Below are 16536 nucleotides of genomic sequence, written 5' to 3' on the forward strand. Positions count from 1 at the left end.
AGAGATCACACTGTAATAATCCTGACCTTCACATTTTCCAGAATGTTTTACATTGTAATTCCGCCATCTTCGTTTCTTTGAGGATCATTTGTTTACATGTGAAATTCGTTACTTGCGCAGTTTCCTGAAATGTTCTTTTCATTGATGTGATGCGGTTTCCCGCCCTTTATGCAAATGTTATGAAATTGAACTCCACGGAAACACTTCCGGAAAAAACAATGGCGGATTACACCATTCAAAATAGTCTTGGAAAATGTGAAGGTCAGGATTATCACAGTGCAATCACTTAACAGGTAGGTCAGTAGTGGTTTTTCTTTTCGCGATTTATGAATGGATTGTAAAAAACTATATTTCGAGTGAATGGTTGATAGTTTAGATTATTTTTACCGATAACCGCTACGAATTTCAGCTGACGGCGACTATAGTCTCCGTTGTTTCGCCTTCTATGAAAGAGTTTCACCGGTGTACAAGAGGTCAATTGGTACTTAATGTAAACAATAACATCAACATAATAATTATCGAATATAGGTGTTCTTGATGGATAATGGAGTACAGAGTTACTTGAATTTCACACAACCTTATTAATCGTACTGTCTTCTTTTAAATAAAAAACCGGTCACAGCCTATTTAATTAAATATAGCTATTGTGTGCATTTTGTGATACATCAGTATTTTGCTAAGTATATTAGTTACACATGTGTGATATTTTCTACTGGACATTTAATCAAGCAATAATCAATCTGGATTAACCGAATATTCAGACAGCGTTTTTTAATTCTAGTTATTCTTTTAGGAGTCATGTCAGCACAGCTCAGGCGGTCTGCCAGGAAAAGGAAAAATTTGCCAATACTGGCTGCTGCATCAGCAAGGAAAAGGGCTAACCAGAGAGTACTTGACACTATGTCAGTAACTGCACCACAGTTGCCAACAGTTGATACTGGTACACCATTCATACCCATTACTAGTTCTACTGGTACATACCCAATGTTGTTTTCACAGACAGGGGCAGGCATATATACCAGCGCAAGTACAGGGCAAGTCGATTTGACAAGCACAGCTAATACCCTGTTATACTCAAGAGTACCACTACCAGACCAAAGAGTGTGCAACACTGTTACCAGTCAAGATCCTACAGAACATTCCTTAGGTAATACTAATGGTGCCTCAAGTTTTACAATGCCATTTAGTACTTTTGATCACCCTATTCAGATACCCAGCATGCATGCAAATATTGCTTTTAATGTTTCTCAAAGTATCAGAGAAAAAATTATGAAAAGTGAATTTATTGATTTAGGCATTTTGTTAATTAACAGTACTCAGCAGTCTACACAAAAGCTTGTTTTTAGAGGAGGTGAATTTATTGTGCAAACAGAAAATATGCAAAACAAAATTGGGTCTATTGACCAATGGACATCAGCATTTATCATTTTTGTTAGTATATATTGTACTGTGCATTCAGGTAGATTACAAGAATTACTTAAATACATGTCAGTTGTACATTTGGGCGCAAAAAGAAATCCTAATAATTTAGGTTGGAAGCTATATGATGAGCAATTTAGGTTGCGAAAAACACTGGATCCGGCAAGTTCATGGGCTATAGTAGATCCAGAGCTTTGGTTATTATATATGGCTGATAGTATTGGCACACAAAATTTGGAAGTAAATGTAGTTTCTTCTGGTCAGGGGCGGATCCAGGATTTTGAAAAGGGGGGGGCGAAGATTTTAAATGTCGCCGAGCGGAGCGAGGCGAAAATTCTTTGGTACCCTTTTTGGGCTTAAAACATAAAATAAGTGCTTGGGGCATGTATATTTTATAGTTGGCGCAAAGTGTAAGGATTTGACATTTTTTATGCTGTATTATCCCTATTAATTGTCTATCATTAAATTATAGTATTAATCCAAAGCTATGTACTGCTATATTTGATGTAAGTTTGTCAGTAAAAAAAAAGACATGGTTACAATACGACCGACACGAGTTAAAAAAGACAAACAAGCAATTTTTATCCAAATGTTTGATATGTTTCACCCAACATAACATAGAGAAACAAAGTGAGGGGTTCCAAATCTACCAAAGATTACGAAAGTGTCTGAAATGACAACGAAGTTAGAATGACGGTCCACAAATGGAGACATAAAGGTCACGCCCAGCAGGCAGGTTACAGTCTGGTCTTGAAAAAGTATTCAATATATATAAGACCGGCGAAACAGACATTCCAGTAAGACATGCAAACCCCGGCCACAAAAAAACTACGTCCGTTTTTATTGATCATGTTCATTTCATGCTAAATATTTTTGTTGGAAATTTTCGTTTTTAATAGCAAAAAAGTGGATAAGACTATTGTTTTCAATCCAGATACGGCCAGAATTTTTGTTTTAGGCAAGAATCAGAGTCAATTTTTTCTCTCTCAAATATATCAGAATGCCTCCTCAAATCAAATGGTTTCGTACCTGAGACTTGAATTTTTTCCAGAGCTTATACTAAAATTGAGAATGAAAATTGGGAAAGTGTCAAAGAGACAACAACCCGACCATAGACAAAACAACAGTAGAAGGTCAGGTCTTCAATGTAGCGAGAAATTTCCGCACCCGGAGGCGTCCTTCAGTGGCCCCTAAACAAATATATACTACTTCAGTGATACTGAACGCCATGCTAATTACCAAATTGTACACAAGAAACTAAAAATAAAATAATACAAGAGCAACAGAGGCCAGAGGCTCCTGACTTGGAACAGGCGCAAAAATGTGGCGGGGTGACTGGGGATCATTATTCAACTTTTTTATTTATAAAACAAGCTGGGGCATTTGGGGTTAAACATGTTTTCGTAGGTACATTTAATTGTGGAACTTTTTTTCCATGAAAGTGTAATAGTCTATAGAGTATTTTATTACTTTCTGTTTGGTGGAATAGTGAAATAGGAGTCAATACGTTCTTGATCAATCCTGTGTCGCTTTGAAGAGTTAAGAATTGTCGTATAAAAATTAATTACTCGGGAAATGGCAAAGTTCACGAAGTCTAGTCTGATTAATGATTTTCCAAAAAAAAAGAAAAAAGTCCGCGCAAAGGGGGGGGGGGGGGGGGGGCGTACGCCCTCTACGCCCCCCTCTGAATCCGCCACTGTAACATCAAAACTAAATACATGAATTTGTGATAAAAAAAGTACCGTGACACGTGACTAGAGAACACCCCAAGTTATTGGTGGGGTTTGTGTTGCTTATTCTTTTCTATGTTGTGTCAGGACAGTGTCATGAGTGTGGTACCCTTAAATGAACATATGCATTAAGAAATAATTCTTTCATGCCATGCTCTATGCTCATTTTAACATGGGTAGGCATTATATTTGTTAATATCTTAATACCGAGCGTAAGCGAGGTATTAAATGTTTACAAATATAATGCCTATCCATGCTAAAATGAGCATAGAGCATGTCATGATAGAATTATTTCGATTCTAATAGGAATATTTTGAACTTTTGTACTTCGAAGCGGACCTATAGGTGACGCTCGAAATGTCGCCATTTTGATTTGGTGAACAAAAACGTTATAAAAAAATCAACAGTTAATCAATAAAAAAAGAACAAAAACATTTAAACTTACTTTTAGAATGTTTTTATTTAATTTCCTAGCGAGCAACACCATAAAAAATGTCCATTTTGATCTCTGGCGTTGTTCAAAATTCATCTGACGTTGCAATTTCAATTGTGATGTCAATCACGTGCAGCCCATGTTTTATTTGAATTAGAACATGGCTTTGTATCCAAAGCTAAAGAAAAACGTCATATTTGAATATGTATTGTTTGCCTCCTATTTGACTAGAATATAATAATTTACCCATAATGCGATGATATGGTACGGTTGCCATAAATAAATATATACATATAAATAACATTTATTTTGAAGTCACTAAAAATACTCACTATATAATCAACACGAATGTTAAAATGTTTCATAGTACAAATTATGACTATAATTTAAAAACTGCTGTATTAGAGGCAAAGCATGGCATACATGAATATGAAACTTGCAACTAAATATCAGTATGCTGTGATGAACATTTAGCTGAGGAAAATATAAGGGATTTGGTTCAAGATATCAACTATGACTCAGCTACCAAATGTGGTGCTATGATGTGTATAAGACTCCAGTATTAATAGAAAAAGTTAAAATTCCATTTTGTTCAAAGCATGGCTGAACATTGGACTCAATTAAATGCAAGCATTCTGAGAGTATTGCAAGCCAATACTGTGTGGAATAAATAAAGTAAGTCGTATATGTACTTTGCGTTGTGTTTACTTGCGTATAATATTAACAATGGTGAAGCCCGTATAAGATGTAAGCAACGTCACAAACATGTGAACGTAAATACGGGAAACGTTACGTTATGACGTCGAACTATTCTCAACATACTGGGGCCCACAAAGTGTATTTATGTACAAAACAATAGAATAATACTTTAAATGTTCATCAATAAAGAAAAGAAATTTAATTTTACACTTGTAGGAATAACTGTCTATTCAAAACAAAAAAATAGGAATTTGAATTAAACTTTAACGAGTCCATGATTTTATTCTTTCCTTTGCACGAATTGATGCCTTCCGCAAGGGCAATGTTCTCGTCATTTCTTCGTTGTTTGGTTTTTCCATATATTCATCAGATGGTGTTACTTCGTTTATTTCTAGAGGATACAGTTGTCTTTTGTAAACGGCCATCAATTCCAATTGTCGAATCGAATCCTTACCTGTTAAGAATTCAATTTACTGATACAAAATGCTATCTTGATATGTTAACTTGTCATGGTGTTGACTATATAACAAATACCAAGTCAATATCTTCATTCATGACGAAAACAAGTATTAAAAACTGAATATTTGAGTGAATTTTCTTAGTACAAGAGATCTGGACAAAACCATTAGACTGGAAGAAAAATTTGTTACATGTCATGTTAAAACATTTCTGATTATAAAATGAATATCTTCAAGCATGAAAAAAAAACTATTAATATTGAAAAACAATTATTTGAATGAACTTATAAAGTCCAAGGACCATAACTCTGCACAAAATCATCACACTGGAACAAAATTTTATCTTGAACATGATAAAGCTATAGTCAGGTTAAAAGATTAATATCTTCCAGTATGACAAAAATAAAGTTTTTGACACCATTATCTGCATACAATTATCAGACTAATAACATTATTTGATCTGTAATTTGTCATGATAAAACAATATGTATACCAAATTGCATATACTGTCTGTATGAATAAATGTTTTTTTTTTATATATCTCGTAGCTAGTTCCCCTTTAACTAATTGTATAAAACAGTGTTATGACAATAGAATTGCTAACAGTGATGAAATAGAAGAAAACAACAATGAAAAGAAATGCTCAACAGTTATGGATTTTTATATGATATATATGGAAAAACTTATAAGCAAGAACATGATAACATAGGTGATGAATTAAGCAAATATGAAGCACATGATACAATTAAAAGTAACCTGTATACGATGAAATAATTTAACCTGGACATGATGAAATAACTCAACCTTGACATGATTTTAGGTGGAACCTAATACTACAGGGAGATAACTCTGTAAAATCAGCTAAACGTTTTATTTACGTTGTGTTGTTAAGGGAATTTTAAGTTTCTCAATGATCGAAATTAGTGTTTGTCAAACTGCTATGTAACCAGTGTAATTATTCTGATAAAATGGTTGGTTCAAATTTTTTGAAATTTTTAGTTGTTTTTAAATGGTCAAAGCCAATACTCTCTCAAAATTTTTTGAAAATTAAACGAGCCAAATTAATTTCAATGTTGTTTTCTACCATCTCTTTACATCTATCATTAGGATTTTTCCTCCTTTGTCTCACAAAAGTTCTTGATTTCAAATTTACAATAGTGTCCTTGTTGATGGCAATAGATTCTTCCTGTCCTGTTGGTTTGGTTGCTTTCAAAATCTGTTCCCGATGATGTTGCACATTCAATCCTGGAAGGACAGACATGCCATTTTCTTGGCAGCAGCTATATTAATTTTTCTGAACAAAGGCTCCTCTCTGGTTTCTATCATCGATACATCGAATTTATTGAGGGCTTCATGGGTATCAGTAGTATCCTTAATTTCAAATTCACTGGGATATATGGCATGTAAGTATTGGCTGAAATATGGGTTATTCAATGATAGAATAATTAATATCATCAATATATCGGAAAGTGAAATAAAATAATTTCCTAAGTTGCTTTTTCTTTTTGTCTTTAAGAAGGTTCTGAATGAATTATGCTTCATAAGAGTTCAAAAACAAATCGGCCAGAAGGGGTGCACGATTAGTACCCAGTCGATCAAAAAGTTAAGCATTTGTATTATTATCTGGTGGATTCAGTGTGGTTCTTCACTAAATATGAATTATTGTTACCCAAAACAAGACATTTGTATCTACGATTCCCATTTTTATAGAAAAAGATCTTTTAATTGAGAGAGTGAAGTCGAACTTTCAACTTAGAACGGGGAAAAGTAGTGTTGAGCGTAGAATAACCAAAAGCCTTAATGTTGCTGCACAATTGCAAACATTGTGAGAAAAGATTAAGCAGTAGATCTTTCGAATGTTTGAGAATCCACATCTGGTTAACACCACTATTAGAATATGTCTCTCACAATATTTTTGAAGCCCATCTTTAACCCTTTCTGCGCTATTCGCGGCATATGCCGCGATGAGGTGCTCCGTCCCCGGCTGATATTCGCGGCATAAGTCGTTTCTGTTGTTGTTCGGTTTCGCCGGCATCGTATGTATATCACCTGGAAGGCATCTAGATTTTAGTCAATCTTAAAGGGCATATGTCTAGGTCGATTGAGCTAATATAAAAATGGAACTTTCTTTGGGAAAATATCGCAGCCGGCAGAGAAATAAAAAGTGAAAAAAATATGACGCCAAAGTGGCGGCGTTCATTGACGACGAAGAACTTGACGATTTCATACATGAATATTTTGGTGAATCAGACGACGAAAGTGAATTTGAAGTTGATCTGTAGAGAAATAATTATAAATAAGGACATACTGAGCGAAATAGTGTTTGAACAGGATAAAGACATAAATATTTGGAAAGATGTGGGATACAATAGTTTTACAAACAAACTTAAACGCGGATAGGAGACTTCAAAATGATGAACTAAAACCAAATTTTCGTATCACAAAATGGCGACCAACTTCCTTAGACAAAGGAAAGTGTTTGTCTCTTTGATCATTTCAATGGGATTAACTAGAAAAGGTGACCTAGATGCCTTTCTGGTCTACAGATGATGTTATTAACACTGCATTTTTCAGTAAAATGATGGCAAAAGATAGGTTTATGAATATTCTTGCCAACTTACATTTAAATGACTATTATCTTGATGATACAGACCGTCTTTACAAAGTGAGGCCATTCATTACTATGATGAGAGAGACATTTAGTGTTTATACACCAGAAGAGAATCTTAGTTTCGATGAAGGAACATGTCCCTTTAAAGGGAGGGTAAAACTCAGGGTATATAATCCTATGAAACCCAACAAGTTTGGTATAAAGTTGTAATAATGTTGTGAAGCGATATCTGGTTATTGTGTCGCGTTTGATATTCATGCTGAGCGTAGCTGCAGTATTTATGCTGATACTGTAGATGTTGGACAGAATTGAAAATACGGATTTTTTGGGTTATTAAAATTTGCTGTTACAAGATATTAGAAATTATTATTAATTAAGGAATGTATCTCCCTCATGCAAAGCTCTGATTCCTTTCACGGATTTGGCTATACTTTTTGGACCTTATGGATTATATCTCTTCATCTTATATAATATGTTACAGGCATTTTTCAAATTTAGGCATTTTGTAAAATGACTGAATTTTTAGGCATTTTCTAAAATGCCTAAAGTTGGCAGGCATTTTGTAAAATGCCTAAAAAATCTAGTCATTTTGTAAAATGCCTGAATTTTTTAATGAAAATTTCACAAATTGCCTGGTCTGTTTCAGGCAAATTGTGTAAATATGAAATGCATGAAATAGATGATAAAAATATATTGTAAAGCTATAAAAAAAGGTTGTGTAAAATTAATTTAATATTATTCTTTAAAAATGAAGCCTGAAGGTCAAGTTTTTATGTTTTACTAGTTTTAATGTCTATAATTAGAAACTCCATAGAGCAACAACTTTAAGTTAGTACTCACTCTGTATTACATTAATAATCTTCTTTTCGTTATGGCAGAAGGGTATGTCTTTCTTACACCAGAACAAAGATTTTCAAACAAAGATTGACAAACCAATTAATTAAAAATGTTGATTCTAATCAGAATAGTGTTATATGGAACAGAAAAAATATGAAACTATTTTGAACTAAATTAAGATTGTTATAAAAGGATATTCTTATGATTATTATAAGGTAGGTGCATTACTTCTGCTGAGCTATAACGTATTTAAAAGTTTTCATAACAAACGGTAATAAGAAAATACGCAAAATGTGTCTGTAGTTCTAGTGGTAAGACTAAATGTAACATTAAACGTTGTCTTTGGAAAAACAGTGTTTTCATCCAAACATTACACGTAACAACAAATAATTGTCATCTTCAGTGTTAATGTAAATGATTCAATTACAATCATAAATATGTAACTGTTTAAATGGCATGCTATATCAAATGATAGAATAAAAGTATCTATTTTATATTTCCAGTCATTAAATTTTTAGTACATTCTATTTATGCAGTTTTAGTCTTTAAGGCATTTTGTAAAATGCCTTACAATTTGTTCAGGCATTTTATAAAATGCCTGAAAAAAATAGCCAATTTGCAAAATGCCTAAATCATGCAGGCATTTGAGAAAATGCCTAAAATTTTCAGTTATTTTACAAAATGCCTAAATTTAGAAAATGCCTGTAACATATATAAACTTCGGATTTCAAATATTTTGGCCACGAGCATCAATGAAGAGACATGTATTGTCGAAATGCACATCTGGTGCAAGAAAAAATGGTACCGTTAATTTTAATGTACTGTGACAAGTAACCCCCAGGGCATATATTTTTCATTTTTATATTATGCTGTAAATATGTTATTTCCTTGTTATAGATAAGATATATGTTTTGAATTGTTGATAATGTTATTCATTCTATATGAGTGCTAAGTTCCTATGATAATATAACTAAACTGTTTGTTTATTGTTCATTGAAGAGATATTTTCATAAAATAATCCAAGTCAGGAATGTTTTCATTTTTGCCTAAATTGTAAACATCAAGATTTTTGTTAAAATGACTTTCCATATATTTTTATGTTTACCTAGTCATGGTAAATGCTTTAATAATTGTGTTGTGTATTGACTTGTACCAACAAATGGGTAGAAAATGAGAAATGTTGTGATATTTAGATTTTGAGACTTGTTGTTGTTTTGAAAAAAGTTCCCGTACTTTTTCATCTGTAACTTTTTCGGGATCTACCCCACTTTAGACATACTTTCTGTCAATTTTGGACAATGACAGCCAAACTTACTTATATACACTCTTTTCTAAAGTCGAATTGAGTTTGAGAATTTACTTTTCCCCACTGAAGGTTATGCATTTTGCTTAAACTTGTCGATCTTCGTTTCTGTTACAGACAACATGTATCGCTATCCGCCATTACTTCAGATGAACGGCTAGCGATTTCATTGGTTGATTAAAAGAATAAAGTATTTTACCTTAATTTTTGTAGAAATTGTTATAGAAATGTTTTATTTTACGATTAATGTTAGAAAATGTAAAAGTTTATATTTTGATAACTTTGTATTCTTTGTCGATTCAACTTGTTAAAGAATGGAGCTTTTTGATTGGCTATTGGTTACTGTGCACCGTGCAAGATGGGGCACTTAAGGGTATCGTGCATGCCCCTGTGCGGTACATTTGCACTGTCGTGCAGTGACGGGTATTATATAACCTTTCGAAAACGCTGCACTGACGTCACTTTCACGCCATTTTATTAGGGATTGAACCGCTGCCAAAATTTTATTAGAAAGTAAGGCCAATTTTTACGTTTAGAAACTTATTTATTTAACTAAATTTTCTTATTGGAAAAAAATGTAATTTTACAGAGATTTTAATGATAATTTCTAGAAGTTTATTTTCATTTCAAAAGTAACTTTTAAAGGCTGTTTTACGAATTTAAGGTTCAAAATTTCATTGTTTTGGAATTGTAAAGTTTTGTTTAAGTACATTTTACCGGAAAGTTAGATTTTTCTATTTAAGAGTCCAAAGCCAATCAAACTATTTTTGCGTTTAAATTATAGACTGTGTTATAGGATTTTAAAGGTATATCTGAGAGTTCTTTGTTACACTTTTATTGTCCTCTATTTTACAAGACATACGCTACTAGTAAAGTCTCTAGTACATTTGTCTACATTTACGCAAATTAAATAAAAATTAGATAAGGCAATAGGGACACAAAACATCCGCTACTAGTAAAGTCTCTAGTACACTTGTTTTGTTTAAATAACTATAAACAGGGAGATTAGTTAAAAGACATACTCTACTAGTAAAGTCTCTAGTATTTTGTCTTGATTAAAATAATTGGAATAAGGATAAAGGGCTTACGCTACTAGTAAAGTTTCTAGTACATTTGTCCTGTTTAAATAACAGGTACTGTATAAATAGGGAGATTAGTCAAAAGACATACACTACTAGTAAAGTCTCTAGTATATTTGTCCTGTAAAAGTAATTAAGATAAGGATAAGGGTCTCAGGACTACACTGCTAGTAAAGTCTCTAGCAATTCTCTTGAAGTAAATAAGAAAACCAAGTTACAGATAAACACTATTTTGAGTAAACTTTGAGATAAATTATATGGCATATGCTGCTAGTAAAGTCTCTAGCACAATTGTCATAATAGCTTAAATTTGTATAAACTGAGATTAACTGATTTTCTCTTCATAAATCTATTTGTACATTCATTTACAAGTAAATACTTGAAAACCTTTAGATCTAAGGCATACGCTCTAGCACAGGGTCAGCTAGCACACTTGCCTTTCTAAATTTTATACACCTGATAACGCTCTAGCACAGGGTCAGCTAGCACACTTTCTGGTGTATTAAACATAAATATTTAAAGCATATTAAACACAAAACCTTTTAGAACTTAGACATACGCTCTAGCACAGGGTCAGCTAGCACACTTGCCTCTAAATTTTGTACACTTGATAACGCTCTAGCACAGGGTCAGCTAGCACACTTTCTTGTGTATTAAACTGTTGAATATTCTTATTGTTTATGTAAAGTTACCAAATTAAACTCAGAAGTTAGGTACTCAGTTAAACCTTTAAGTGATATATATATACCTCAGATATACCTTGTTTAATATTAGACATACGCTACTAGTAAAGTCTCTAGTACCCTTGTCTCTTTGTTATATGTAATATTTGCTACTGGTCTCATTGTTATATACCAGTGTCAGTGTATCTGAAGAAAACCCTAGTCAAATAATAAACACACTATTGTTATTCATATTTTTATTGGTTAACTGTAGTCCTTAATAGTCCATTATATATATTGAAAGTGACCATAACATCATGCCAATAATAAAGTATTGAACTTGAAAACGTATTTCCCTTTACTTTAGATTTTAACAAATCTAGCGAGACATAGAGTTTGCTTTTCCAGTCATTATATCTGGTTTATTGTGTCACCTCAGTTGGTTCTGATTTTAAGATTTAGTCTTGGGGCAAGGTCTTGTGTACGTTCATTGTTTGGTAGTTTGCTGACAACCTTATTTGCCATATAGCTCTTGCGCGCTACATTTTTGGCATCCTCGGTGGGATCTGCTTTTCATTTGCGGATCCAGTGATACGAATATCTTTTAATTATGGTAAAAAGGATGCCATCGAGACTGACACAGATTGTAATATGTACACAGACTTTTCAGAGCCAGAAACTGACGACAGAGATGTTACAGTAATACCAAAAGTAAGCGTGATAAACTTGCCCAGCACTAGCTCTTTACCAATTAGTTCAGATATCAGACCAAGAAGAAGTTTGAGACTGTCCAGGAAGAGAGAAGTCCACACAGAGAGTGAGAGAGAAGAACCTGAAATGCAAAGTCATGGTGACACAGCTGGTGTTTATGGTATAATTAAAGGGGCATTTCAAGAAATGACCGGTCAATTGGTGACAGCAATCCAATCAGCATTCAAGGGTTTCCACGGTGATACCAAGTTAACTGAAAAGGGGGAGACTAGAAAAGCAAAGAAAAGACCAACAAAGTCCAAAAGTGACCCATGCAGATTACATCCTGTGATGTCCAACTTTGCCATCCAGTCAGACAGTGATGATAGTTCAGATGAAAGCAGCTATGAAGATTCTATAGAAGGCAGTATAGACACATGTTACATAACAGAACCCAAAAGAAAACCTGCTATGTCTAGTAATGTTAAGTTACCTGCTTATACAGGCAAAGAAAAATGGGAGGTGTACTACAATAGATTTGAAGCTGTTTCTAAACTGAGTCATTGGGACGACAACACCAAATTAGCAGAGCTACTTCCTCGTCTACAAGGAGAAGCAGGTGACTTTGCCTTTGATCAACTTGCCCAAAGAACATTATCAAGCTATACTAGATTAACCAAAGTGATGCACAACAGATTTGGAACTTTCGAGACCAAGAAAAACTACAAAACATTGTTTAATAGACGAAACCAGAAATCTGACGAGAAACCAGAGGCTTATGCAGCAGAGCTGAAACGGATTTATGACAAAGCTTACAAAAACAGAGATATGAAAATTAGGCAAGAGGACCTGTTACAAAGATTTCTGACGGGACTTTCTGACCATGACAGTAGGGTCCATGTGGAGCTATATAAAGAACCAAACACCATTGAAGAAGCAGTGCAAGAAGTTATCACTTTTACTGAAGCTATAAGTCCACAAGAAGACCATACAGTAAGCAAATTTAAGAAGCAAGTTAGGCAGGTTAAGGGAAAACAGAAAACTTACAGTAAAAAGGGCAAAAACAAAGGAAAGAAACAAGATGACCAATCACTTAGTGAAGACAGTGACCAACCTAACCCTCCTAAACCAGGATTCACCACTGTAGATATTGAACAAATTAAAGATATCATAAAGAGAGTAAACAAAGAGCAAAGGAGAGATGAAAACATACAGAAACCAAATGGGTACCAGGGGAACTCCCATTTTAGCTCCACACCAAATTATGTACCACATTCTCACCGTTACAATAGAAGAGAAAACATAAATACTGCAAATCCACCAAGTCAACAGGGGTATGGTAGTCAAGATACAAAGACAAATTTTGCTTGTTATTATTGTGGCCAGCCAGGACATTTTGCCAGGAACTGCTTTAGTAACCCAAAAAGACAACCCGACTTTAAAAGAAGCCAACCATGGAATGAAGGAAGAACGAGGGAGGCTACTCCACCAACTCTAGATTTTAGGTCAGGGAAAACTGAGTCTTTCCCTGAAATAGCTTTAAACTAGAGAGGGTCAACTCCAATGACCAGGAGCTGACCCAGGGTTTTCAGGAGAAAGGTCAAATTTTGAGAGAGGAGAATAAAGAAGTGTCACATAGCAGCAGTAGTTCAGTAGAGGTTTTGAGTAGAAATAAAAGTAGTTTTAATGAGGTTATTGATTTCTCACAGGGTGAGAATGAAAATTTATGTTCAAGCTGTGACGACAGCAGTGAACAAAACTTGATTAGTCCACAATTTATTGGACGTCAAGTACTCCGCAGCGAAGGAGTTTATATTGAGGGTCATGTGCAAGGCACTGAAGTGAATTTTACAGTTGATACAGGGGCCTCTCGAACAGTGTTATCGAGAAGGGCTTTTCAACAAATACCATTTGCCAAAAGACCCCTCTTAAAGAAGTCAAATATGCTGGCTAGTGCCAATGGCAAACCACTACATAAGTTAGGGAAAGCCATTTTTGACATCAAATTAGGAGATTTACCTTTTGAGATTGATGTTGTAGTTGCAGAGATTGAGGACGAAGCCTTGTTGGGTCTTGATGTACTTATGAAGGCAGATTGTGGACCAGCTAATTTAAGATTAAGCGAGGGGATTATGCTGCTAGGTGATACTTCCATTCCCTGTCAACAAATTGGCTTACTTGACAGAGTAAGAAAAATTAGAGTAGCTGATAATTTTTCTATACCGCCCAGAAGTGAAATGCTTATAGATGTTTTTATAGATAGATATGAAGATGACCAAATTTTAGGATCCTTTGATTTTGTTTTAGACCCCACTGAAGATATATTACAGAGATACCCCGTTGTTATGGCCCCTACTATAGTTAACATTGAAAAAGATGTAACCAGTTTAGTTAGAATATTAAACCCTTTTGATACAGAGTTTACTTTATATCAAGATACAGTTATTGGAGAAGCTGAAAGCTTGATAAAGGAACCAGAAATTTTAGTTTCATGCGAAGATAAAGCTGAAGTCAGTAATTTTTCAGTAGTTAGACGTATTAAATTAGGTGACCATAAACCAGTTCAGTGGGAAACCAACACTGGAATTATTAGGAACATTTCAAAGAAAGAGACTGCAGATGGTGGGAAAAGTGGTATTGTTCCTGATCACTTACAGGATTTATTTTTAGAATCTACTAAAGAACGTTCAGCAGAAGAATGTGATATTATTTGTAATTTATTAAATAAATTTTCAAATGCTTTTTCTAAAAATGACATGGACCTTGGTTTAACTAATTTAACAGAACACTGTATAGAGACAGGGGATGCCAGACCAGTAAAGCAGCCACCAAGAAGAGTACCTTTGGCCTACGCTAATGAGGAAAAGAAGTTGTTACCAGATTTTACAACAAGGGATTATCCAGAAATCGCACAGTCCATGGGCATCTCCACTGGTTTTGGTTGTGAAGAAGTCTGGTAAGCTGAGACCATGCTGCGATTTCCGCAGGCTAAACAAGCTAAGTCGGCTCGATAGTTTTCCTATTCCACGCATACAAGACTTCCTCGATACTTTGAGTGGTTCCACCATTTTCAGTACTTTCGATTTGATCAGTGGTTTCAATCAGATCCCCGTAAAGAAAGAAGACATCCCTAAGACTGCATTCGTGACTAAGTATGGTCTATTTGAATACAAAACTCTCCCCTTTGGTCTTTGTAATGGGCCGTCCACCTGTCAAAGACTAATGGAATTAGTTTTAAACGGTTTACAGTGGCAAACTTGCCTAATTTATCTGGACGACATCATAGTCTTCTCCCCTAGTTTTGACCAGTATATTGAAAGACTAGAAGAGGTGCTCCTAAGAATTTTGGAGGCAGGGTTAAAGCTGAAACCAGAAAAATGCACTATGTTAAAGTCAGAAGTTGCATTTCTTGGTCATGTTGTATCAGGAAAAGGGGTTCAACCAAATCCAGATAACATTGCCAAAATTTTAGCTTGGTCAGTGCCAACAAATGTAACTGAAGTCCGTCAATTAATTGGGATGGGTAGCTATTATCGTCGTTTTATTAAAGATTTTTCTTCTCTTGTGAAGCCTTTAACAGAGCTCACTAAGAAGTCAAATGCATTTATCTGGTCGAATGAGTGCCACATATCTTTTGAACAACTTAAAGAAGTATTTATGAGTCCAGAAATAATGGGATATCCTTTAGACAAGGGAGATTTTATATTAGATACGGATGCAAGTGATTTTGCCATTGGAGCAGTTTTGAGTCAAATTCAAGATGGAAGACCCAGAGTGATCGCTTATGGCAGTCGTACCTTAAATAAAGCTGAGTGCAATTATTGCATTACAGACAAAGAATTGCTGGCAGTCCGGTATTTTATAGAATATTATAGGCAGTATTTATTGGGTAGAAGTTTTATGGTCAGGACTGACCACCAGGCCTTGATATGGTTATTTAGCCTTAAAGAGCCTAAGGGCAGGATTGCCCGGTGGATTGAAATACTATCCGCTTTTGATTTTACTGTAGAATATAGACCAGGCCCCAAACATGGAAATGCAGATGCTATGTCACGATGCATAAACCCCCGTGAGTGTGATTGTCCCCAAACAGACCATATGGAATATTTGAAATGTGGTCCTTGTGCTAAATGCACAAGAAGAGCTCGTGACATGGTGACTTCCATGATTTCCCCCCCCCCCCTTTTTATAGAAGAAAAGAAAGTTTTTAAAAGTCTTAATGTAGTAAAGACAAGGAAACAGACAGAGGAAGCTTATACTTGGACCATTTGGAAAGCAGGACATACTATACCAGAGCTAAAGAAATTACAAGAGGAAGATGAAGCCATTGGCCATATTTTTAAATGGAAAACAGATGGGAAGAGACCTCCATGGAGAGATGTGGAAAGTTTGAGTCCAGCTACCCGACATTATTGGCACCTTTGGGAATCCTTATTTTTTAAAGAGAATTTACTCTTTAAAGAATTATCTAAGCGAGATGAAACTGTTGACCAAATACAGTTTTTAACCCCACAGAAATTGAAACCTGAAATTTTTGCTCAAATGCATAATTCCATTACATCTGGGCATTTGGGAAGGAAAAAGACAAAGGCAAAGCTTTCCCAGAGATTTTATT

General features: G+C 34.6%; 1 protein-coding gene across 1 annotated transcript; it reads left to right on the forward strand.

The window, feature by feature from the left end:
* The first annotated feature begins 428 nt into the window (after nt 1-428).
* On the forward strand, nt 429-1779 carry LOC134726550 (uncharacterized). Its single transcript, XM_063590956.1, has 2 exons — nt 429-481; nt 794-1779. Exon 2 carries the CDS (start codon nt 799-801, stop codon nt 1777-1779), a length of 981 nt encoding a protein of 326 aa, XP_063447026.1. The 5' UTR covers nt 429-481; nt 794-798.
* The last annotated feature ends 14757 nt before the right edge of the window (nt 1780-16536 follow it).

This window comes from Mytilus trossulus, chromosome 7 (genome assembly GCF_036588685.1).
Source record: "Mytilus trossulus isolate FHL-02 chromosome 7, PNRI_Mtr1.1.1.hap1, whole genome shotgun sequence".
NCBI lineage: Eukaryota > Metazoa > Mollusca > Bivalvia > Mytilida > Mytilidae > Mytilus > Mytilus trossulus.